At 44.0% G+C, this 23,874-nt stretch overlaps 1 protein-coding gene across 1 annotated transcript in view; it reads left to right on the top strand.

Annotated features, from left to right (window-relative positions):
- The window catches only part of LOC135547445 (anosmin-1-like), a 59,654-nt gene that overhangs the window by 17,561 nt on the left and 18,219 nt on the right, over nucleotides 1–23,874 (top strand). Inside the window, exons 3-4 of the mRNA XM_064976471.1 lie at nucleotides 19,864–19,926; nucleotides 20,305–20,527. Coding sequence (XP_064832543.1) covers nucleotides 19,864–19,926; nucleotides 20,305–20,527 — 286 coding nt within the window. The remainder of the gene's footprint in view (nucleotides 1–19,863; nucleotides 19,927–20,304; nucleotides 20,528–23,874) is intronic.

Raw genomic sequence — 23,874 nt, 5'->3', positions numbered from 1 at the left:
AGAGGATCTGGAGAGAAGAATGAAACTCCCCAAATACAGGTGTGCCAAGTTTGTAGCGTCATACCCAAGAAGACTCGAGGCTGTAATCTCTTCAACTTTGCTTCAACAAAGTAAAGGGTCTGAATAGTTATGTAAATGTGATTCCACTTTTTACATTTTTATAAATGTGTAAAAATGACTTAACCTGTTTTTTCTTTGTCGTTATGGGGTATTGTGTGATATTTTAGAATAAGGCTGTAACAAAATGTGGAAAAAGTCTAGGTGTCTGAGTACTTTCCGAATGCACAATTATTATCTGGTATTCCTTCACACCACTTATTTGTCTCATTGGACAGTGGTGGTAGTTGTTTGAGAACACTTTTTATTTAGGTTAATTTCTGTGTGCACATCTCTTACTGTTTTTATTCATTCCACACTCCGCCCTGCACTTTTATACTTGAATGGTGTTTGAGTCTGAGGCCTGCGTGTGTGGCGGAGGAGGAGTGTGAAGCAAGGCTGGTCAGTCCTAGCAGGAAGGATCTGGACAAGGCTGTTAAGTTTCATTGACTGAGGGGGGGTTGCTCCATTGCCTGCTATCTGTGGAGCTCATTATACACAATGTGGGTGGCAGGGAGAGAAACCCCCCCCCCAGAAACACCAGACCATCGACGCTGGAGACACGCATTCTCTCTTCACTGAGGTTACAGCCCCTAGACTTTCTCTAGTGGTGATGGTTCCCTTCCGGAACATTCCAATGATTCTGAGGAGGTGAGGACTCAATGGTGAGTAGCTGAAGGAAAAAGTTGCATTACCATGGGTGTCTCCTCTATGGCATCGCTTGGAAATGTGAGTCACTAATATAAACAGGTATTTGTTTGTCATTTCAAGGAGCTATTTTGATCACTTCCTGTTCAACCATGCATCAATGTACGTTTTTAACATGCAGAAAGCATCCTCAAATGTCCCAAATAAACTGTTAAACAGAAATAAGCTTATACAGCTACAACGACACATCTCCTTGTCAAATGTCGGGCTTTTTTTTTCTTCGTGTTCTTTCTTTTCTAGAAGGATCATTGTAATCACAACTGCTTGTCAAATCCTTTTCAAGCAATAATGACCTGTCAAGCCGAGACAATCTGCTCTAATCCATGTTGTTTATTCCCATTCTGTGGACGAGGAACTCTGTGCTGTTTTCTATTGGCCGCGTGGCTTATCACCCACAAGCTCAGCCCATAGCTTAGTACTCTCCTCTCCTGATGTTGCCATCTCTACTTTGAGAGCTCTTAGATTATAATGATCTCTGAAGGAAAGGTTGAATTGTTAGTTTGTTACACAATCAACAGGAGGGTGTTTTTGACTATGGATATTTTTTTTATTGAATCAATCACGTCATGTTCAAAATGGCCAAATCCTGAAATGAAACTGCACAGATCTTGTGTGACATTCATTTGGGCATCACTGGTATGATGACGTCCATAGTAATACTCTGATAATGTGGGCGTTAGTGTGGTCAGTATGTCAGCAGAGGAGTAATTTACACAGCTAGGATTTCCAAAGGCTCCAAAATGTCTCTCTAACGGAAATTGACCATTCTGTCCTAAGCTCTCGCTTGATCCCTACAAACACGCAGCAGTGTAAATCCAGTGACCTTCGACCTGGCCCTATTGCCCTCTGGGTAAAGCCTTCCATGCTCTGAATATTGATATTCTGGCTGTTGTGTTCCTCAATATATTCTCATTGGTAGAGATGATACAGATCACATTTTGTTTTTGAGGAAGAGTACTACCGTTTGTGAAAGTTAGTGGGGGCTGGTTGAGTGGGATTAGTGGATTTGAAGTGTTTCTTTAACCTCAAATAACAGGAGATGGCAGTGGAATGTTATCAGGTCAGTCTCACTCCCTCTGAAGACTTTTCATGTTGCAGATATTTCTGGCCTAGATAGGGAGAGTGGTCTGAAGTCTCCTGACTCCAAATCCTTAACATTTCTTTTCTAATTCCTTGAGTCCCAGTCCAGACACAATTCCACCGCATAGTGTGTATGGGCCCAGCAGGAGCATGTTTTAACGAAGCCTAAATCCATTTAATCGCCCACTATCTCCCCAATTCACCACTGACTACACTGCCCATAACATAAATTTTATTTTCTCTCACTTCTACTCTGTGGAAAATATGATCTGATAATCACAACTTGAAATCTTGCATTGCGAACAAAACCTAAACAAATGACTCAGTGATGCTGGGAAAGTGCATTAGCTCGTACTCCCATTCTACGCTACGCTTTCATCCGTCCATCATCAGGCAGGATGATGTGGTGGTTCCCATCATCATTGGTATGGGGGAGCTGCTAGAGTACAGTAAATCAGATGGGACGTTAAGCAGAGTGGCGTGGGACAGCCACAGAGTCAGAGGGCCCAGCTCTTTCCCAGGCCACCGCAGCACAGTAAAAGGACAACTAGACATGTTTTTAACCCATCTGACCCCATCTGATTGAGACATCCTGTTGAGTCTATTTGTCATGACATGTCAACCTAGCCCTGAGAAAGGTGATAAGTGAGGCTCACGTTACCGGCCACTGTAATATCCTTCTCTTGTCTGGCTGGTGGCGTAATGTAACAACCGTTCCAAAGGACCAGAACGTAATGAGTCACATCAGCTTCGTTGCCGCTTTGGTGGTTGTGTTGGTATGCATTTTCAGAAATATAGTAGTGAGTGGGATGTCAGTGGTTTGTTGAATGGCTGTTATGGGTGAAACTTCAGTCATGAAGTAATTAGTGTGAACTGCTATTGCATTCCACAGCAGACAGACAAAGCCCCGATCCTAGCTGGGCTGGGTGTTTATTTTAGCTCATAAATAACGCAGGCAACTTCGATTGTGGGGTACATTTATAATGCATGAACTCCTCTTTTTTTTCTCCCTTTCTGGCAACATATTCCTCCAAGGCTCTGTTCCCTTCAACTGCATTTCAATGAATAATTAAAGTGAAACTCAAAGAATGTCTGTGATACCACCTGCGAGGTTGCTCATCGTTTCCCGGTCTCTATTGAAGAACATAATAGCAGGTCTTCAACCATATAGATTTCAGCCCATTAGTGGCAGCACAGCGCTGTTTTTGTTGGTTTGAAAACATTGGATAAAAAATGATATTCACAACGTTTTAAACTACTCTTTCAAGTCTGTATGCTGTTTAGAGTTGACATGTAATGAATCGCTAATTGTGTCAAAGAACATTAAAGGTATGTTGACTTACTTGGCATGCATGCCTGCAGGTCTTCATTGTTATTACCCTGTTAATTGCAATTGGTGCATGAGCTATAAAGGTATTCCAGGTAATATTTCATTCGTTATGCCTTGACAGCTTATGACTCCCAACAAATGGTAGATGAGTAAATCTATTTGAATTCAATCCCTTTTTGACAGCTCACCTTTTGATTTGACTGAAACCTTCCATACATATTTGCTTATTGTAGAAATGACCAGAAAGTGACTTTTTAAACCTGAATGCCAAAACCTTCAAGAGATAAAGGTGCTCAAAGTTTATCCATGTTGCATACCCCACCATCGCATTAGACAGCCATGTCTTCTTCACTGGAAAATATAAATGGTTGGGATTGATATCATTTAAAAGCTTACAGACAGAGTTGTCAAACTATTTTATCATTTCTGGTGGGAAAAATTATTTGACTGAAAAACGTTATTTATTTGACCTTTTTTAATGTAAATCCCCTATATGACCTCGATATTAACATATGTTGTAGCTTAGACCCTATTTCATATCATCTAAGGGTTTTGTGTTGTGTACGCTATGCTCTTGAATACAGGGTGGGTGTCATGTTTTGGCTGATAAATGTACTAAAATGTGAATACAATTTTTAAATGTCAACTTTCAAATGGTACAACAAAGATGGTTGGAAGTTCACACATCAGAATGTTTACTTGAATGGAAATATCTGTTACATTTTTGTGGTACTAACTAGAAGTTTAAATGTACATTTCAACGGTGTACCAGCTAAATTGCAGTGGTCTGAAGGGACAGGTCCATTCTATGAATATGATTGAAATGACACTCACCCTCTTCAAAAGCATGGCGTCTCAATCGTTGGTGGGTACAACACAACCGCAGATGATGTGAAGGATAGTTTAAGATACGCCATATGAGAATATGAAATCCAAGTTTGTGTTTTTAGATAATTGACACAATTTTTTTCAAGAAAGTATAAAATAGTTTGACAACCCTGTCTAAGTTTTGAAATGATATCAATCCCAACCATTTTGATATTTTCCAGTGAAGAAGACATGGATGTCTCATGGTATGTTGGTATGCTAACTGGCTCAACTTTGAGCACCTTTATCTCCTGAAGGTTTTGTCATTTAGGTCCAAAAAGGCACTTTCTGACCACTTCTTCCACGGGAAAACAATGTTTGGGAAGTTTTGTTAAATAAAAAGGGATGCTGTCAAAAAGTGATTTGAATTCAAATTTAATTCCCCAGATAGCAAGTGATTTGATGAATGACTTTTGGAAAAGATTTGAGATAAAGACCAAGGGCCTTATGAAAGGAGTTGACGATCTCCATAGGAAGAGAGAGAGATGGAAACCAGATGGTTTTTCCTCCCCTTGTCTGTTATATGACAGACATTGAGAAGAGGCATGTCTGTGTTATCCTTGCTCTGTGCTGTGAACTAATGAGAGGGCATATGGTGACATGAGTCATGTCATCCATGGTAAACATCATAACCAACACAAACCCATGGGATGGACTTTGAAGTCTGAGTTTTCTTGAGTCCTACCAGGACATGAATTGAGATTAAAAAGGTGTGTTTGTGTGCTGGGGAGAGGGATGTAGAACCATGTTTCAAGTTTGAGCACTTCAGTTCATCGGTCTCCTTCTCCAACCTTGAAATATCTAATCCACTCACACACCCTAGTGTGGCAGCATGCCTCAACTGCTTTTCCAAACCAGCACCTGTGTTGGTTTACTGTAAGCGCAGAGAGAGAGATAACCGGAGAGTCCTATGCACGACCACACCTCATCTTACTCACAGTCCACTGAAAGAACAATGTGGAAGGTACACTGAACTTTATTGTTTATTAATCACCGTAAATCACTCTACACTTTATTCTCCTACGAAAGTTAATGACAAGTCAATGACATATTGGAAAGCCTTTAGAACGTACCACTTTCTACTTATTCACATCACAACCCAACACTCAATGAAATATGTTTAAACTGTTCTGATTTTGTTGACCTCTGCTTGTTTTGATACTCCCAGTGTGCATCAGCCGACAGGCAACTCTTTTACAACTTTAAATCTTTCATTTCAAATATGTCACGGAATTCACTTTTTGAATGTTTTCTTGGACATGGTAGAAAACAAACACTTGACTTGCATATGGATGTGGGCCCTAATCTATAGATGTGAGGCCTGATGGACGTACTGCCAAATTGTCTAAAAAGATATTGGAAGCAACTTATAATAGAGAAATGAACATTCAATTCAATTCTCTGGAACAGCTCAGTTGGACTATCCTACAGTCAGCATGCCAATTGCATGCTCCCTCAAAATTTAAGACATCGGTGGCATTGTGGATGGTGGATAGATTATCTTGGCAAAGGAGAAATGCTCACTAACAGGGATGTAAACAAATTTGTGCACAAACATTTAGAGAAAATAGCTTTTTGTGTGTATGGAAAAGTTCTGGGATTTTTTTTTCAGCTCATGGGACCAAGACTTTACATGTTGCTTTTATATTTTTTTGTTCATTGTAAATCAAGCTGACTTTGAATTATCTAATGCAGTTTGAAGTGGGCCTTCTGCCATGAATAAGAATGAGGAGGGATGTAGGGAACCATTAAGAGTAATGGTGCTCATAGCAAGGGAGTGATGGAGGGAGAGAGAAAGAGACCGAGGGGGAGAAAGATATACAGAGAGCGAGAGAGATTAAAAAGAGAGCACTTTAACCGCAACACCAGAGTAGGTCCTGGTGACCAGTGGTAGCTTCTGTGTGGGTCGATAAATATGAGCGGGGCGTCTATCAAGCGCCGCTGGAGTAATTGAGTCTGGTGGTGTGCATGAAAAGCGCCAGGGCAGCAGAATAGATAGGTGATATTTACAGCGTGTGATCAACGGAAAGCCCCTCCCTATCACTCTATCCCAGAGGAGTCTGGTCACTCCTGCTGCAGCTCTGCACACTCCCAGGGACTCCAGACATGCCTTGTAAATATCCCCACCGCATTGCCAAGCTGACGCTAAACTTCGGGACCATGATCGACAGTTTCTACTGGCCCCAGCCATCTTTTCCTTTATGGAATAGAAGGGGGGGGACTTATACAATGGATTGGAAGGCCTGTTATGTATGCATAGTGTCTAGGTGACTTTATCATCAACTTCATATTTGAAGGGATGTATGGAAAGCTCTCACATTTTGGTTATTCATGTGTAGAAATATTATGTTGTATCCGTACCCATTGGATGCAGTGATCACAATATAGTGGCTATGTCTAGGAGAACAAAGGTTCCAAAAGTGTAGCCTAAAATAGAGATCATCAAAAGTTTTTTCTGTGACTCTTATGTGGAGGGTGTAAAACATATCTGTTGGTCTGATGTGATTTAATAAGGAGCATCCAGATGCTGAACTTAATGAATTTATGAAATTGCTGCTTTCAATTATTGATAAATATGCACCAGTTAAGAAACTGACTGTTAGTGCTGTTATGGCTCCATGGATTGATGATGAATTGAAAAACTGTATGGTTGAAAGAGATGGGGTGAAGGGAGTGGCTAAGAAGTCTGGATGCACACCTGACTTACTGCAAATTGAGAAATGATGCGACTAAACTCAGCAATAATAAGAAGAAACTGTATTATGAAGCCAAGAACAATGATCAAAAAACTTTTGCATATTTTAAATGACATTATGGGCAGAAAGACATTCAACTTCATCTTTCAATTAATCAGATAGCTTACTCATCACAAAACCATTTGATGTTGCCAATTATCTTAATGATTACTTCATTGGCAAAGTGGGCAAACTTAAGCGGGAAATGCCAACAACGAACAGTGAGCCATCATATTCATGCATAAAAAAATTAATAATGAAAGAAAAGCATTGTAAGTTAGAATTTTGCAAAGTTAGTGTGGGACAGGCACACTAGGCATTGACAACTTAGGAGTGGCCATACACAGTAGACTTCCATCTATCTGTCATATATTTTAATCTGAGTCTAGAGGAAGGTTTTTGTCCTCAAGCCTGGAGGGAAGCCAAAGTCATTCCGCTACCCAAGAGTGGTAAAGCGGACTTCACAGGTTCTAACCGCAGACCAATCAGATAGCTGCCACCTCTTAGCAAATTGTTGGGAGAAAGTGGTGTTTGACCAAATACAATGCTATTTCTCTGTAAACAAATTGACAACAGACTTTCATCATGCTTATTGAGAAGGACACTCAACATATACTACAAACGACTGATGATTGGTTGAAAGTGATAAGAAGATTGTTTTGAGCTGTACTGTTTTCAGTGTAGCCTTTGATATTATTGACCATAACCTGTTGTTGAGAACTTGTGTTATGGCTTTTCAACTTCTGCTATGTCGTGGATTCAGAGCCATCTATCTAATAGAACTCAAACATGTCGGGTGTGGTGTACCGCAGAGAAGTTCTCTAGGCCCTCTACTTTTTTTTCTCTTCTATTTTTACCAATGACATGCCACTGGCAATAAACAAAGCCTGTGTGTCCATGTATGCTGATGATTCAACCATATACATGTCAGCAACCATAGCTAATGAAGTCATTTGAAATCCTTAACACGGAGTTGCAGTCAGTTTTGGAATAAGTGGCCAGTAATAAACTAGTCCTGAACATCTCTAAAACTAAGAGCATTGTATTTGGTACAAATCATTCCCAAAGCTCTAGACCTCAGCTGAATCTCTAGTAATGAATGGTGTGGCTGTTACCTTAGATTGTAAACTGTCATGGTCAAAACATGTAGATTCAGTGGTTTTAAAGATGGGGAGAGGTCTGTCCGTAATAAAGCTTTTTGACAACACACTGCTAAGAAAGACCTAGTTAAGCTGCAGCTGGCCTAGAACAGAGTGGCACATCTTGCTCTTCATTGTAATCAGAAGGATAATGTAAATACTAGGCATGCTCTCTTGCCTAAGAGTTGATGAGACTGACTGCATCACTTCTTTTTTATAAGAAACTATGTGTTGACAATTCCAAATTGTTTGCATAGTCAACTTACTCACAGCTCTGACACACACTTACCCCACCAGACATGCCACCAGGAGTCATTTCATAGTTCCCAAATCCAGAACAAATTCAAGAAAGCGTACCATATTATATAGAGCCATTATTGCAAGGAACTCCCTTCCCATATTGCTCAAATGAACAGCAAACCTGGTAAAAATAAATCAACACCACGGCACAGCGTCACTCCAGTATCTGACCTAGATATTTTGTGTGATATGTAGGCTATGTGTGCTGCTTTTAAGTGTGTATGTGTGTATATTAAGAAAGGAGTCAGACCCTTGACTTTTTCCACATTTTGGTATGTTACAGCCTTATTCTAAAATGGATAAAATACTTTTTTCCCTCATCAATCTATACACAATAGCCCATAATGATAAAGCAAAAACATGTTTTTACACACTTTTTCAAAACAAATAAAGAAATACCTTATTTACATAAGCATTCAGACATTATGCTATGAGACTTGAAATTGAGCTCAGGTGAATCCTGTTTCCATTGATCATCCTTGAGATGTTTCTACAACTTGATTGGAGTCCACCTGTGGTCAATTCTATTGATTGGACATGTTTTGGGAAGGCACACACCTGTCTAAGGTCCCACAGTTGACAGTGCACGTCAGAGCAAAAGTCAAGCCATGAGGTTTATGGAATTCTCCGTAGAGCTCTGAGACAGGATTGTGTCGAGGCACAGATCTGGGGAAGGGTACCAAAACATTTTCTGCAGGACTGAAAGTCCCCAAGAACACAGTGGCCTTCATTCTTAAATGGAAGAAGTTTGGACCCACCAAGACTCTTCCTTGGTTAGGGAGGTGACCAAGAACCCAACTGTCACTCTGACAGAGCTCCAAAGTTCCTCTAACATTTAACATTTAACCTCTTGAAACTCCCCATCCCGGATCCGGGATTGTGACTAAGCCTCAGGCTCATTAGCATAACGCAACGTTAACGATTTCTGAAAATCGCAAATAAAATTAAAATAATGCGTTTGCTCTCAAGCTTAGCCTTTTCTTAACAACACTGTCATCTCAGATTTTCAAAATATGCTTTTGAACCATAGAAATGGACTAATTTGTGTAAGAGTATGCAAAGCTAGCATAGCATTTTGTGTAGCATGTAGCACGCAACATTTTCACAAAAGCCAGATAACCAAATAAATAAAATCATTTACCTTTGAAGAGCTTCTGATGTTTTCAATGAGGAGACTCCCAGCCACATACCAAATGCGCAGTGTTTCCTGAAAGCGTCTGTGTGTAGGAGAAATCGTTCCGTTTTCTACATTGCGCCTGGCTACCGAAACGAACCGAAAATGCAGTCACCTACAACGTGAAACTTTTTCCGGATTAACTACATAATATCGACCGAAACATGGCAAACGTTGTTTGGAATCAATCCTCAAGGTGTTTTTTCACATATCTCTTCATTGACATGCAGTTCGTGGAAGCTTGCTTCTCTCTCTGTGCCCCATGGAAAAATACTGGCAGGTGACTTTTGCGCACCAATTTCGGCGCAGGACACCGGGCGGACACGTGGTAAATGTGGTCTCTTATGGTCAATCTTCCAACGATCTGCCTACAAATACGTCACAATGCTGCAGACACCTTGGGGAAACGACAGAAAGGGCAGACTCATTCCTCTTGCGTTCACAGCCATATAAGGAGATCATGAAAGACAGAGCCTCAAAAATCCTTGTCATTTCCTGGATGCCAAGTCATCTTGGTTTTGCCTGAAGCTCACGTTAAAGGGCACGCACAGAGAAGATATTTGTATTTCTGGACACGTCAGAGTGTTTTCTTTCGAACAGTAGCAATTATATGCATAGTCGAGCATCTTTTTGTGACAAAATATCTTGTTTAAAACGGGAACGTTTTTCTTCCAAAAATGAAATAGCGCCACCATAAGTGTAAGAGGTTAAGTCATTTAGCAGACGCTCTTATCCAGAGCGACTTACAAATTGGTGAATTCACCTTCTGACATCAGTGGAACAGCCACTTTACAATAGTGCATCTAAATCATTTAAGGGGGGGTGAGAAGGATTACTTTATCCTATCCTAGGTATTCCTTGAAGAGGTGGGGTTTCAGGTGTCTCCGGAAGGTGGTGATTGACTCCGCTGTCCTGGCGCCGTGAGGGAGTTTGTTCCACCATTGTGGGGCCAGAGCAGCGAACAGTTTTGACTGGGCTGAGCGGGAACTGTACTTCCTCAGTGGTAGGGAGGCGAGCAGGCCAGAGGTGGATGAGCGCAGTGCCCTTGTTTGGGTGTAGGGCCTGATCAGAGCCTGGAGGTACTGCGGTGCCGTTCCCCTCACAGCTCCGTAGGCAAGCACCATGGTCTTGTAGCGGATGCGAGCTTCAACTGGAAGCCAGTGGAGAGAGCGGAGGAGCGGGGTGACGTGAGAGAACTTGGGAAGGTTGAACACCAGACGGGCTGCTGCGTTCTGGATGAGTTGTAGGGGTTTAATGGCACAGGCAGGGAGCCCAGCCAACAGCGAGTTGCAGTAATCCAGACGGGAGATGACAAGTGCCTGGATTAGGACCTGCGCCGCTTCCTGTGTGAGGCAGGGTCGTACTCTGCGGATGTTGTAGAGCATGAACCTACAGGAACGGGCCACCGCCTTGATGTTAGTTGAGAACGACAGGGTGTTGTCCAGGATCACGCCAAGGTTCTTAGCGCTCTGGGAGGAGGACACAATGGAGTTGTCAACCGTGATGGCGAGATCATGGAACGGGCAGTCCTTCCCCGGGAGGAAGAGCAGCTCCGTCTTGCCGAGGTTCAGCTTGAGGTGGTGATCCGTCATCCACACTGATATGTCTGCCAGACATGCAGAGATGCGATTCGCCACCTGGTCATCAGAAGGGGGAAAGGAGAAGATTAATTGTGTGTCGTCTGCATAGCAATGATAGGAGAGACCATGTGCGGTTATGACAGAGCCAAGTGACTTGGTGTATAGCGAGAATAGGAGAGGGCCTAGAACAGAGCCCTGGGGGACACCAGTGGTGAGAGCGCGTGGCGAGGAGACAGATTCTCGCCACGCCACCTGGTAGGAGCGACCGGTCAGGTAGGACGCAATCCAAGCGTGGGCCGCACCGGAGATGCCCAACTCGGAGAGGGTGGAGAGGAGGATCTGATGGTTCAGTGTCGAAGGCAGCCGATAGGTCTAGAAGGATGAGAGCAGAGGAGAGAGAGTTAGCTTTAGCAGTGCGGAGCGCCTCCGTGATACAGAGAAGAGCAGTCTCAGTTGAATGACTAGTCTTGAAACCTGACTGATTTGGATCAAGAAGGTCATTCTGAGAGAGATAGCGGGAGAGCTGGCCAAGGACGGCACGTTCAAGAGTTTTGGAGAGAAAAGAAAGAAGGGATACTGGTCTGTAGTTGTTGACATCGGAGGGATCGAGTGTAGGTTTTCAGAAGGGGTGCAACTCTCGCTCTCTTGAAGATGGAAGGGACGTAGCCAGCGGTCAGGGATGAGTTGATGAGCGAGGTGAGGTAAGGGAGAAGGTCTCCGGAAATGGTCTGGAGAAGAGAGGAGGGGATAGGGTCAAGCGGGCAGGTTGTTGGGCGGCCGGCCGTCACAAGAAGCGAGATTTCATCTGGAGAGAGAGGGAGAAAGAGGTCAGAGCACAGGGTAGGGCAGTGTGAGCAGAACCAGCGGTGTCGTTTGACTTAGCAAACGAGGATCGGATGTCGTCGACCTTCTTTTCAAAATAGTTGACGAAGTCATCTGCAGAGAGGGAGGAGGGGGGGAGGGGGAGGAGGATTCAGGAGGGAGGAGAAGGTGGCAAAGAGCTTCCTAGGGTTAGAGGCAGATGCTTGGAATTTAGAGTGGAAGAAAGTGGCTTTAGCAGCAGAGACAGAGGAGGAAAATGTAGAGAGGAGGGAGTGAAAGGATGCCAGGTCCGCAGGGGAGGCGAGTTTTCCTCCATTTCCGCTCGGCTGCCCGGAGCACTGTTCTGTGAGCTCGCAATGAGTCGTCGAGCCACGGAGCGGGAGGGGAGGACCGAGCCGGCCTGGAGGATAGGGGACATAGAGTCAAAGGATGCAGAAAGGGAAGAGAGGAGGGTTGAGGAGGCAGAATCAGGAGATAGGTTGGAGAAGGTATGAGCAGAGGGAAGAGATGATAGGATGGAAGAGGAGAGAGTAGCGGGGGAGAGAGAGCGAAGGTTGGGACGGCGCGATACCATCCGAGTAGGGGCAGTGTGGGAAGTGTTGGATGAGAGCGAGAGGGAAAAGGATACAAGGTAGTGGTCGGAGACTTGGAGGGGAGTTGCAATGAGGTTAGTGGAAGAACAGCATCTAGTAAAGATGAGGTCGAGCGTATTGCCTGCCTTGTGAGTAGGGGGGAAGGTGAGAGGGTGAGGTCAAAAGAGGAGAGGAGTGGAAAGAAGGAGGCAGAGAGGAATGAGTCAAAGGTAGACGTGGGGAGGTTAAAGTCGCCCAGGACTGTGAGAGGTGAGCCGTCCTCAGGAAAGGAGCTTATCAAGGCATCAAGCTCATTGATGAACTCTCCGAGGGAACCTGGAGGGCGATAAATGATAAGGATGTTAAGCTTGAAAGGGCTGGTAACTGTGACAGCATGGAATTCAAAGGAGGCGATAGACAGATGGGTAAGGGGAGAAAGAGAGAATGACCACTTGGGAGAGATGAGGATCCCGGTGCCACCACCCCGCTGACCAGAAGCTGACAACCATCTCTCTGTGGAGATGGTTGTCCTTCTGGAAGGTTCTCCCATCTCTGCAGCAATCAGGCCATTTGTAAAAGGAGGCCCAAACTGAAGCCACTCCTCAGTAAACGGCACATGACAGCCCGCTTGAAGTTTGCCAAAAGTCAACTAAAGGACACTGACCATGAGAAACAAGATGCTCTGGTCTGATGAAACCAAGATTGAACTCTTTGGCCTGAATGCCAAGTGTCACTTCTGGAGGAACCCTGGCACCATCCCTACTGTGAAGCATGGTGATGGCAGCGTCATGCTGTGGGGATGTTTTTCAGCGGCAGAGACTGGGAGACTAGTCAGGCCTGGAGTGGCCCAGGCAGAGCCCGTACTTGAACCCGATCGAACATCTCTGGAGAGACTGGAAAATTGCTGTGCAGCGACATTCCCCATCCATCCTGACAGAGCTTGAGAGGATCTGTAGAGAAGAATGGGAGAATATGTGTATGCCAATCTTGTAGCCTCATATACAAAAAGACTCAAGACTGTGAACACTGCCAAAGGTGTTTGAACACAGTACTTCTTAAAATATTTGAATACATTTTCTACAATTCTAGAAACAATTTTTTTGTCGTTATGGGGTATTGTGTGTAGATTGATTGGAAAAAAAACTATTTAATAAATGTTAGAATAAGGCTGTAACATAACAATGTGGAAAAAGTCCCGGTGTCTGAATACTTACACAATTCACTGTAGATCTGTCCTTGAGCAGTTCTTGTTTATTAATGTTCTGTCTTGTTTCATGTTCTGTGTGGACCCCAGGAAAAGGAGCTGCGGCTTTCACTAATGGGGATCCTAATAAAATAGCAAATTATTTGATGGATTGCAGTATGGTAACGAAATGAAGGAATCATAGCTTGTTGTCGGAAAACCACTCATCTCTCCTAAACCCGTCCTATGATTGTACAAATATGCTCAGGCGGTATGGGAAAATGTCTCCTATACGTAATACATTAGCATGAATGATGTTCATGCCTTTTGTTATGTCTGCAGTGCATATTGTGAAGCCCGAGGCGATCTCGACTGGTAGCGGTTCACACTTCATTAACTGAAGCAAAACACTTTCTGTGACATTTTATACAATACATTTTGTCAGAGTTTGTTTTTTCAGCTGTCCCCGTTGGGAAGTGAGTCTTTTTTACGTTGGACCGAGAACCAGCGCGCCCCTACCCCAGCCGCCTGGGGAAGTGGAAGTTCTAAGATGCACACACACACACATAGCCGAGTTGTCTTACCCCCCTTTTCCCCTTCGCTGTGACAAAGTGAGGACGGTGCTGTCGCATTGGCAGCCATTCAGTCCCTGACTCTCACATCGGCCCCACAGAAAGCCTTTCAGGGCTCCACAGTGCAACAACTGCTGTGTTTTATTACAGCGTGAAATGGGGAGTGAAAGGGCTCCAAGGCTGGTCCTACTTACCCATGCAGAATGTGTCACTTTTTTGGAAGGACGATAAGGACACAAAGGGAGAGTCGGGAGCACAAATGCTTTTGTTGGGAAACTGCTACAGCCAACTGCTTTGGTGGAGCTCTGGCCTCAACCAATAGCCAAAGTCCTTGTATACATCTGGGAATGAGAACAGTTCAATTCAACATCATTTAGTGTACTAACTTGCATGTTTATGCATCAGAACATTTTCATGTGGTGTTGTTATGCCAACATATGTTAGCCTGGATGCCAATCTCAGACTTCAACACCATCTCAGGCTGGCACCCAGGTTAACTAGACAGATGTAGCATGTCTATCCCAATTACCTGCCTTCCCTTCCATGTTGTCTCTGCCCAGCTGAGATCTCCTACACTAAATAAAAATATAAATGCAACATGCAACAATTTCAAAGATTTTACTTCGTTACAGTTCATATAAGGAGATCAGTCAATTGAAATTAATGCATTAGACCCTAATCTATGGATTTCACTTGACTGGGAATACAGATATGCATCTGTTGTTTAAGGCACAGATAGTGCCTTAAAAAATTATATGGGTGTGGGTCAGAATACAACCAGTCAGCATCTGGTGTGACCACCATTTCCCTCGTGTAGTGCGACATCTCATTCGCATAGAGTTGATCATGCGTTTGATTCTGGCCTGTGGAATATTTTCCCACTCCTCTTCAATGGCTGTGTGAAGTTGCTGGATATTGGCGGGAACTCAAACACGCTGTCGTACACGTCAATCCAGAGCAGCCCGAACATGCTCAATGACATGTCTGAGTATGCAGGTCATGGAAGAACTGGGACATTTTCAGCTTCCAGGAATTGTGTACAGATCCTTGCAATATCGGGCTGTGCATTATCATGCTTAAACAAGAGGTGATGGCGGCGGATGAATGGCACAACAATGAGGCTCAGGATTGCGTCACGGTATCTCTGTGCATTCAAATTGCCATCGATAAAATGCAATTGTGCTCGTTGTCCGTAGCTGCCCATACCATAACCTCACCTTCATCATGGGGCAATCATCATGTCAACAACGTTGACAGCAAACCGCTCGCCCACACGAAGCCATAGACGCTGTCTGGCATCTGTCCGGTACAGTTGAAACCAGAATTCATCATCGAAGGTGAGCATTTGCCACTGAAGTTGGTTACGACCCCAAACTGCAGTCAGGTCAAGACCCAGGTGAGGACGATGAGCATGCAAATGAGCTACCTTGAGACGGTTTCTGACTGTCTGCAAAAACTTTCTTTGGTTGTGCAAACTGTTTCATCAGCTGTCCAGTTAGCTCAGGGGTGGGCAATTCCGGTCCTCGATGGCTTTATTTGGTGTCACAGTTTTGCCCCAGCCCCAAATAACACACCTGACTCCAATAAACTCCTAATCAATATCTTCAGTTTATAATGCAATTTGATTAATCAGCTGTGTTTGCTCGGGATGGAGAAAAAGTGTGACACCAATCAGGCCCTCAAGGACTGGAGTTGTCCACCCCCTGGGTTAGCTGGTCTCACACCATCCTGCAGGTGAAGAAGCCAGAAATAGAGGTCCTGGGCTGACGTGGTTACACAGTCTGTGGTCGTGATGCAAGTTGGACGTACTGCTAAATTCTCCTAAACAACATTGGAGGCGGATTATGATGTAGAAATGAACGTTAAATTCCCTGGCAACAGCTCTAGTGGACATTCCTGCAGTCAGCATGCCAATTGCAAACTCTCAACTGTGTTGTGTGACAAAACTGCACATTTTAGAGGGGCCTTTTATTGTCCCCAGCACAAGGTGCACTTGTGTACCTGTGTAATGATCATGCTGTTTTCAGCTTCTTGATATATTCCACACCTGTCAGGTGGATGGGTTATCTTGACAAGGGATAAAATGCTCACCTAACAGGGATGTAAACAAATTTGTGCACAAAATTTAAGAAATAATATTTTTTGTGCGTATGGAACATTTCTGGAATTTTATTTCAGCTTATGAAACATGGGACCAACACCTTACATGTTGCATTTATATTTTTGTTCAGTAATGGTTACACCCCATGTTAAAGACTCACAGAAGCAGATATTGTTGGAGCAAAACTGTGTCAATACAAATGTGGTTTTTGATTGAGTCACCTTTTTGTAATTATACAGAGCGTCTCCTATTTGCTTTGGCAAGACATCTGTCGTCACTCACGCCCCCTCCTACTAAAATGTCAGTTATGTGGGTGTGGCTGAGGAAAAACGCTGACAGATTGTCAATTATCAGCACACCTGTGGAGAGCTCTCACAGCGAGGAACTCAAATGCTTATCTTTTTGTGATCCTCATATCCACTCCCTCAAAGAGTGCAAAGACTTGCAAAATCCTTAGGAATGCACTTCCTTTATTTGTAATTCGCCTTAGTTTTTTCTATTGTATTGAAAACATCTCTCTTGTATTAAATCATTTGCCGTGTGTGTGTGTGTGCGTGTGTGTGTGTGTGTGTGTGTGTGTGTGTGTGACACATTGAAGGGGTAGACTTCATGCACTAACCATACAAGGTCGAATCTGTTATCTTTTAACGTGGTGTGCCATCTTAATTCCTGTTGTCTTCACACGCGAGCTCGGGCATTTCAAATGCAAGTTTCAATCCATTTTCACTTTCCCTATAGATCTAATTGTGATGAAGCATAAAGGGGCCTGATCCCAAAGAAAAGCCTTTCTTCAACCACTGGAATGCATTCATTGCCATGCTCACAAGATCTTTCATTGGGAAAATTGGCTTGATTCCGCAGCTTACATGTGTATGCTCAGTGATTTGTAGAGGGGATTTTAGGCCTTTGGCATGAGCCGTGGCTGTTGGCAGAGGTTCCTTTAGACTAGTGAGACTGCTGGAGCAAAAGCCATTGCCTCAACACCTCAATGTGTCAGCATGGTTTCTCTGGAAGGAAGACTGGCTGCCCATTAGTGCTACTACATGTACTGTAGGTGTTCATCAAATCATATTCCCATGCAGTATGTGGGGATAGTGACATTGCAAGACTCTTATTTCAGTTTTTCCCACTGTGTAATTCTGTGGAACCCACAATGGTTTCTTTTGAATCTCCAGGGGTTCATTCTGAACTCCTGCTCATCACATACTATAGCCTATACTTGTTTTAGGGGAAATATGAACTCCTGCTCATCACATACTATAGCCTATACTTGTTTTAGGGGAAATATGAACTCCTGCTCATCACATACTATAGCCTATACTTGTTTTAGGGGAAATATGAACTCCTGCTCATCACATACTATAGCCTATACTTGTTTTAGGGGAAATATGAACTCCTGCTCATCACATACTATAGCCTATACTTGTTTTTAGGGGAAATATGAACTCCTGCTCATCACATACTATAGCCTATACTTGTTTTAGGGGAAATATGAACTCCTGCTCATCACATACTATAGCCTATACTTGTTTTAGGGGAAATATGAACTCCTGCTCATCACACACTATAGCCTATACTTGTTTTAGGGGAAATATGAACTCCTGCTCATCACATACTATAGCCTATACTTGTTTTAGGGGAAATATGAACTCCTGCTCATCACATACTATAGCCTATACTTGTTTTTAGGGGAAATATGAACTCCTGCTCATCACATACTATAGCCTATACTTGTTTTTAGGGGAAATATGAACTCCTGCTCATCACATACTATAGCCTATACTTGTTTTTAGGGGAAATATGAACTACTGCTTCCCTACTGCCTCCTGTCTCCCTTTTCTCAGTCCTGTATCTCCTCCTTAACGCTTCAGTGTCCAGATGGTCTTCTTCCAAATCCGCTCCGTGGGAGTGGAGTGGAGTGGAGTGGAGAGAAAAAGCGAGACCGAGTTTTAACTGCGAGACCACAGTGTGTAATTGAGAACTGTCAGGCAACCCAAGTGTAGGGCCCTGATTGCGCCATGTTCCTCCTAGAAGCCAGGTTTACACTTCAACATGTGCCCGCCCTACGCACTCCATAAAAAGCAAGTCAACTTTTCACTGGCAATGGCATAATAAAAACAGAGGCTGCTAATGAGCTGATAAAAGACACATAAACACAGCTCCCTGACTAAGGTGTAATTTCTTATTATGCCTTTTAAGACAATCTTATTCTCATGCAAGTGTCTCTTTACCATATCAGTAAAACATGGGCACATACTGTTTTACGCTCATCGAATGACTCTGTCTCTCTCTCTCTCTCTCTCGCTCTATATTCTGGATGTCTCACGTCAATCTCAGAGAACATTACCTATTAGATATATATATATATATATATCTCTCTAATAGGTAATGTTCTCTGAGATTGACGTGAGACATCCAGAATGCTCTGGCCAAAAGTTCACTACCTAGCTCTCATTTCTCCTCTCACGGAAGGACTCCATCTCTGGTTCATCAAAGATGATTCCCCCCTGCTGATCAACATATTGGACTTTCCCATACGAGGAATGCGGCGATGGAGTCTGACAGTTAGCTGCTGGGTCTCTGTATTGGAGCTGGGTCAGAGAGCCTAAATTGAATGGGGCTGAATGGTCACTGTGGTTTGGGCCTGTCCCAGTGGCTGCCCAGAAGCAGCAGCCCAGCAGTGGTTCCTCTCTGGGAGACTCTCCTACTGGCTATAGCAGTACCACTGGTTCTGTAGCAGCACCCGGAACACATCAGCCTCCAGCCACTCTATCCTATGAAGGTTCTGAACACATGCCCCTTTTTCTGCGGTGGCATCTGATGCCTGATTCCCTTGGACATGCATGAACTTTCATGTTTTATTACATTTAGCCTTATTGAGTTTGATTAGTTGAGGGCGAGTGGTTGTATTTACAGCGAGAGGAATTTGACCATTATTGGTATATTTTCATTTTAAATTCTTCATCCGATATGTTGGGCTAAACGACTTGCCCTGCAGTCTCTTCTAGGATCCTCTTTGATCCCATGCCCGCGCCAATCATCCAGTAAATAAGTTCCACATGTTTGAAAAGGGAATCCCAAGAACATTTTAACTGGATGTATTATCTATTAACCATCCTCTCTGTGTACAACTGGAAGAGGTAGGGAGGGAGAGAGGCTGTATCGGGTCCAGACATGAGGTGGTGGAGAGAGCTGATGAGGGGGGGTTGGGGTTTATGCTGATGCATTTTTGTAAGGAATTTGTCAAGGGCAGAAGAGCTAGACAAAAAATTATAGCTATTGAGTGGATTTTGGGAGTCACAGCGACTGTGCTCTATTCTGAAACGAATCCGCTTTGGCCCTTGGCCTGTTACCTTCTTTTGTAGAAAATTGTTGATGTTCTTTGAAAGTATGTGGGGATTCTGTAACAAAGAGGTGTGAATGCTGATTGTGGTGTGTACCGTGGAAGTGGCTGTCTGAGGTGCTTGGCAGTCAGAGAGGGAGTGAGACAGAAAGAGAGCAAGGGAGAGCAAGAGATAGCACCCTCTCAGGCTTCGCTCACACTAAGCTCTTTAATGTGGCTGGCTCTTTGAAGCACTGACACCCTTCCTTCTCCCTTTCATAGTGCCTGGAGCCCTGCAAGGAATCCTGGGACCTGAAGGAAAACCAGTGCCAGGACTTATGCGAGGTACGTATGTCACTATTGCCACCGCCTCTGAGTTTGAGTGCTCCCTCTGGAGTGGGGAAAGTCTGAGGGAACGAAGAGCGTCAAGCAAAGTAAAGTGGAGGCTCTTTTTTCTCTCTACTGTAATGTAATGGCACTCCGTGTAAAATTGAATCAAAGCTGTTTAACTTACTCACCACTCGAATTAGTCATCAGGTTCAATGTAAACCGGACAATCCCTGTTAGCTCGCTGACCTGCCTGTTCAAGCACTGGCACACTCAACGCTACAAGTCACCTGACACATATTTTTCATTTGCCTTTCCTCCTCCCCCTCCTACCTTGTCCTCTTTGTCCTCTTCCTCCGCTTCTCCTACTACCTCCTCACCCCCTCTACCCTCCAGCCCCTCTTTCCCAAGAAGCACTATGAGTGTTTGACTAGCTGTGAGTTCCTGAAGTCTGTAGAAGGGGTGAAGCAGGGGGACTGCTCAGCCCCTGAGAAGGCCAGTGGCTTCGCTGCAGCCTGTGTGGAGAGCTGTGAGGAGGATGGAGAGTGCTCCGCTGTCAAGAAGTGCTGCTCCAATGGCTGCGGACACACCTGTCAGACCCCCAAGAACCTCTACAAAGGTACAATGACACGTACTGTACAGGCGCCGTATGTGACAACACTAACGCTAGTTACTGTACACAGACCTTTGTCAGATTCGGTTATTCAAATGCAGCAGTAGCTTTTAGTGCCGTACCTTTTGTCCTTGAATATTGTAAATCATCTTCTGTTATTATTTAGCATGGCTATGCCTTTTTAGTGTATGTGTTTGTACGATATACCAAGTTTCACTAGTAGTGCTGCAAAATCCATTTAGCTATACATTTAATTTGATTCAAAATAGACCAATATTTCACTTGAGTTTCTTTGTCTCCACGCAATCCCCACATTCTGTACATGCTGTATTTTATGATACATCCAGTGTGTGAAATTGTTCTAAATCCGCTTTAGGCTCACAAAAGAACAGATGCATAGAGAGAGAGAGAGAGAGAGAGAGAGGGAGGGAGACCTCCAGTAAAACTGTTTTAATGGCACTGCCTGAGGTGGATGTTCAGAGAGAAGAGGAGAGCGCACAGCCCATTGTGGAAGAGCGAGAGAAGACTCTCAGTGCCTCTGGGCCAGGAGATGGAAGCTGGATCTTCTTCAGTTGTTTGTCAGCAGCACACTGACTCTCTCAGGCTGCTGACAGCCTTGGACCATAACAAGGCAGGAGAAGTGGAACGACTGGAACCTGCCTCTTTCAGTCTTTGAAGCAATGCAGTGACAGAGCTGTGGCTATTATTGAAGTGCACACAGACGTGTGTGTGTGTGTGTGTGTGTGGGGGGGGGGGGGGTTCTGTGTTGAAGCATACATTAATATATTCTGAAAGAATGGATGTACAGTAAAGGCAGTGTCATGGCCTGGAGATTCACAGCCTGTGGGGATGGAGAAAGATAAAAGGAGATTTGCACATGTTTTAATTCGCAGTCTGCTTTAATGTCATGTTTGAATTCCAATCCTGATCTCCATTGTTGAAGGTGTAATTATGTGCTCACGGTGTGGAGAGAGTAATTGTTTCTGTATGTGCACAAGTGTGTGTTCAAGATGATCCATAATGCTGGAAGCCATTATTCTGACGCGAGCCGGGTGAAATGGAGTGTTTCCCCCCCACGGAGATCGCTCTCAGATGTGTGTTTGTGTGCCCTGTGTGTGTGTGCAGGTGAAGGTCCCCAGCGAGTGTGTGACAGTGGAAGAGTGCGCTGTAGAAAGCAGAGCTCATTGTGTGTGTTATGTCTTTTGAACACAAATACACAGAAGACGACTACAGGGCCTTGGTCCCATATGTAGAGCTTTTTTCTTGATATCAATAGAACCCAGTGATATTACATACTATTCACTAGACTGTAACATCTTCTTTTTTGTTCAAAGCTGTACTAGCGAAGTGGAGTTTTGAATAAGATGTCTTTTCCCTCAGCCATGATGGGTTGGCAGTCATTTGTGATAGATGGTTATTCTGTCACCATAATGGAGATCACTGAGAGACCAGTGTGGAAAGGCAGTCTTGTTCTCAGCCCTGTGTCCTTATGTAAATATGTCAGTCTTTACTTATGGTCTCTCTCCCTCTGGAGATGCTATGATGCTTGATCCTCACACTCGCCAGCCAGCCAGCAGTCGTCCTCCCCAGCCATTCACAGCTCCACACCCCTAATGGATTTAAAAGATTGAACAGTACATGACCATCCTGGGGTATGGATGTATTGCTGCCTCTGTGCTCCAAAACAAAGACAGTCATTTGATGCACGTAAAATATGAAGCATATCTTTAATGTTAACCATCAGAGACCTATGTAACCATGTATATTGATGACTCTGGGAACCATGGCATGACACTGAGCACTCATCAGTGTTTGAAGTCTATGGGAGGCCATTGTACTACAATCACCTTTTGAATAATGTATTGTTGGATGTGTTCCTCCCACCTTGATTGGTGCTTGTTTGCCACGGCCCCAGTAATTAGCCAGATCATTTTGACAGTGTGTGCGTGAGCACTCAGCATTATAATCCAGGAGCGTTATTGTTGGAATGCACAATACATGAATGAATGCTCAGCTCTTGATGACTGTTCATCAAGGCGAACTTCATGGTTATGTTTTTTAGATGGGGCAGAGCAAGCATGTGGCCATTGGAAGATGAATCCTGCTAGTACGATTCTTGGATGGGATCTGGCCCCATAGGGGTAATCTTTGTAGGGGGGCGAGCTAAGAGCGGGTTTAGGGTTTGTCACTTTGCTGCGTGTTGATGGTTGTTGGATGGAGAGACGGGATGTGTGTGTGTGGCTGAGGGAAGATGAATCATGGCGAAGGGAGTAGGAATGCTGTGGTATTGTGTTCGTCTCTCACACACACACACACACACACACACACACACACACACTGGAGCTGTGAAACATCAGCACAATGGCACACAGCTGTTACTCTGTGTAGAGCCTCTATCTACGAGACGCAAGACTGACTCTATGTGTCTGGCAAATGGGCCCACCTCCATCTCCCACCCGGCATTCAATGAGTATCAATCACGTTAAAAATAATCAATAGAGATGTAACAAGTTGAAGCAGCCTGCTTATGCAGCACAGGCAATTCAACACTATTTTCAGCACCTTGTTTGCAGTTACTTTGACTTGAGTATGTGTGTTTATACTGTGTGCATTTCATGAATGCAGAGCAGCGCTAGGCGCTCGCTCTCCTCGGTTCGAGGGGAGAGGTCCTTGGGTAAGTAAGTGTGTGAGAACGGCAGGTGATTTATTGAGCGGTGTGGGATTTATTCAGTGTTCTTCTGTACTCCTGAACGCTGCGTTTCCAATCTCCATCTCATTAACACTCAGCCCGATGCTCAATCAACAACTCACTACATCTCAGCTGAAATAAATCCTCCAGGAGAGAGTTAGTCTGTCATGGACACTCACTTTTCCCTACACCGCACACTTAATACATCGGATTTATCGCACATGGGCACATTGACAGAGTTTAAATGGGTTGAATGTGAGGGACAATGAGGCAAATGGATTGTACACGTGTGTGTGTGCGTCTGAGTGTGTTTTGACATGGAGAGAAGATAATGTAAGCTCCTCGGCTTTCCACTACCTCACATACCCAGAGGCTAACTATCTGTGTCCTCCCCAAAGAGACAGCTGGTAAAACATGTTCTCTCTATCCAAGAGTATATCACGGTCCGTCACAGCACAATGACCATGATATTGACCCAGTGGACAGTGTCTCGGACAGTGTCTGTCATTCTCAAATCTGTGCTGTTTCTCCCAAAGTCAGTCTCACAGTGATGATGTTATATGTCCTCAAGCAAAGATTATCTATTTTATTGACAAGATAGGCAAGTGACCGCTCTAACAATGGAAAAACATGTCCTCAGTGATTGAAGGCAGGCGTGATCAGG

Source organism: Oncorhynchus masou, chromosome 10 (assembly GCF_036934945.1).
Source record: "Oncorhynchus masou masou isolate Uvic2021 chromosome 10, UVic_Omas_1.1, whole genome shotgun sequence".
Taxonomy (NCBI): domain Eukaryota; kingdom Metazoa; phylum Chordata; class Actinopteri; order Salmoniformes; family Salmonidae; genus Oncorhynchus; species Oncorhynchus masou.
The sequence above is the reverse complement of the archived record's forward strand: the minus strand, read 5'-3'. Positions and strand labels throughout refer to the sequence as shown.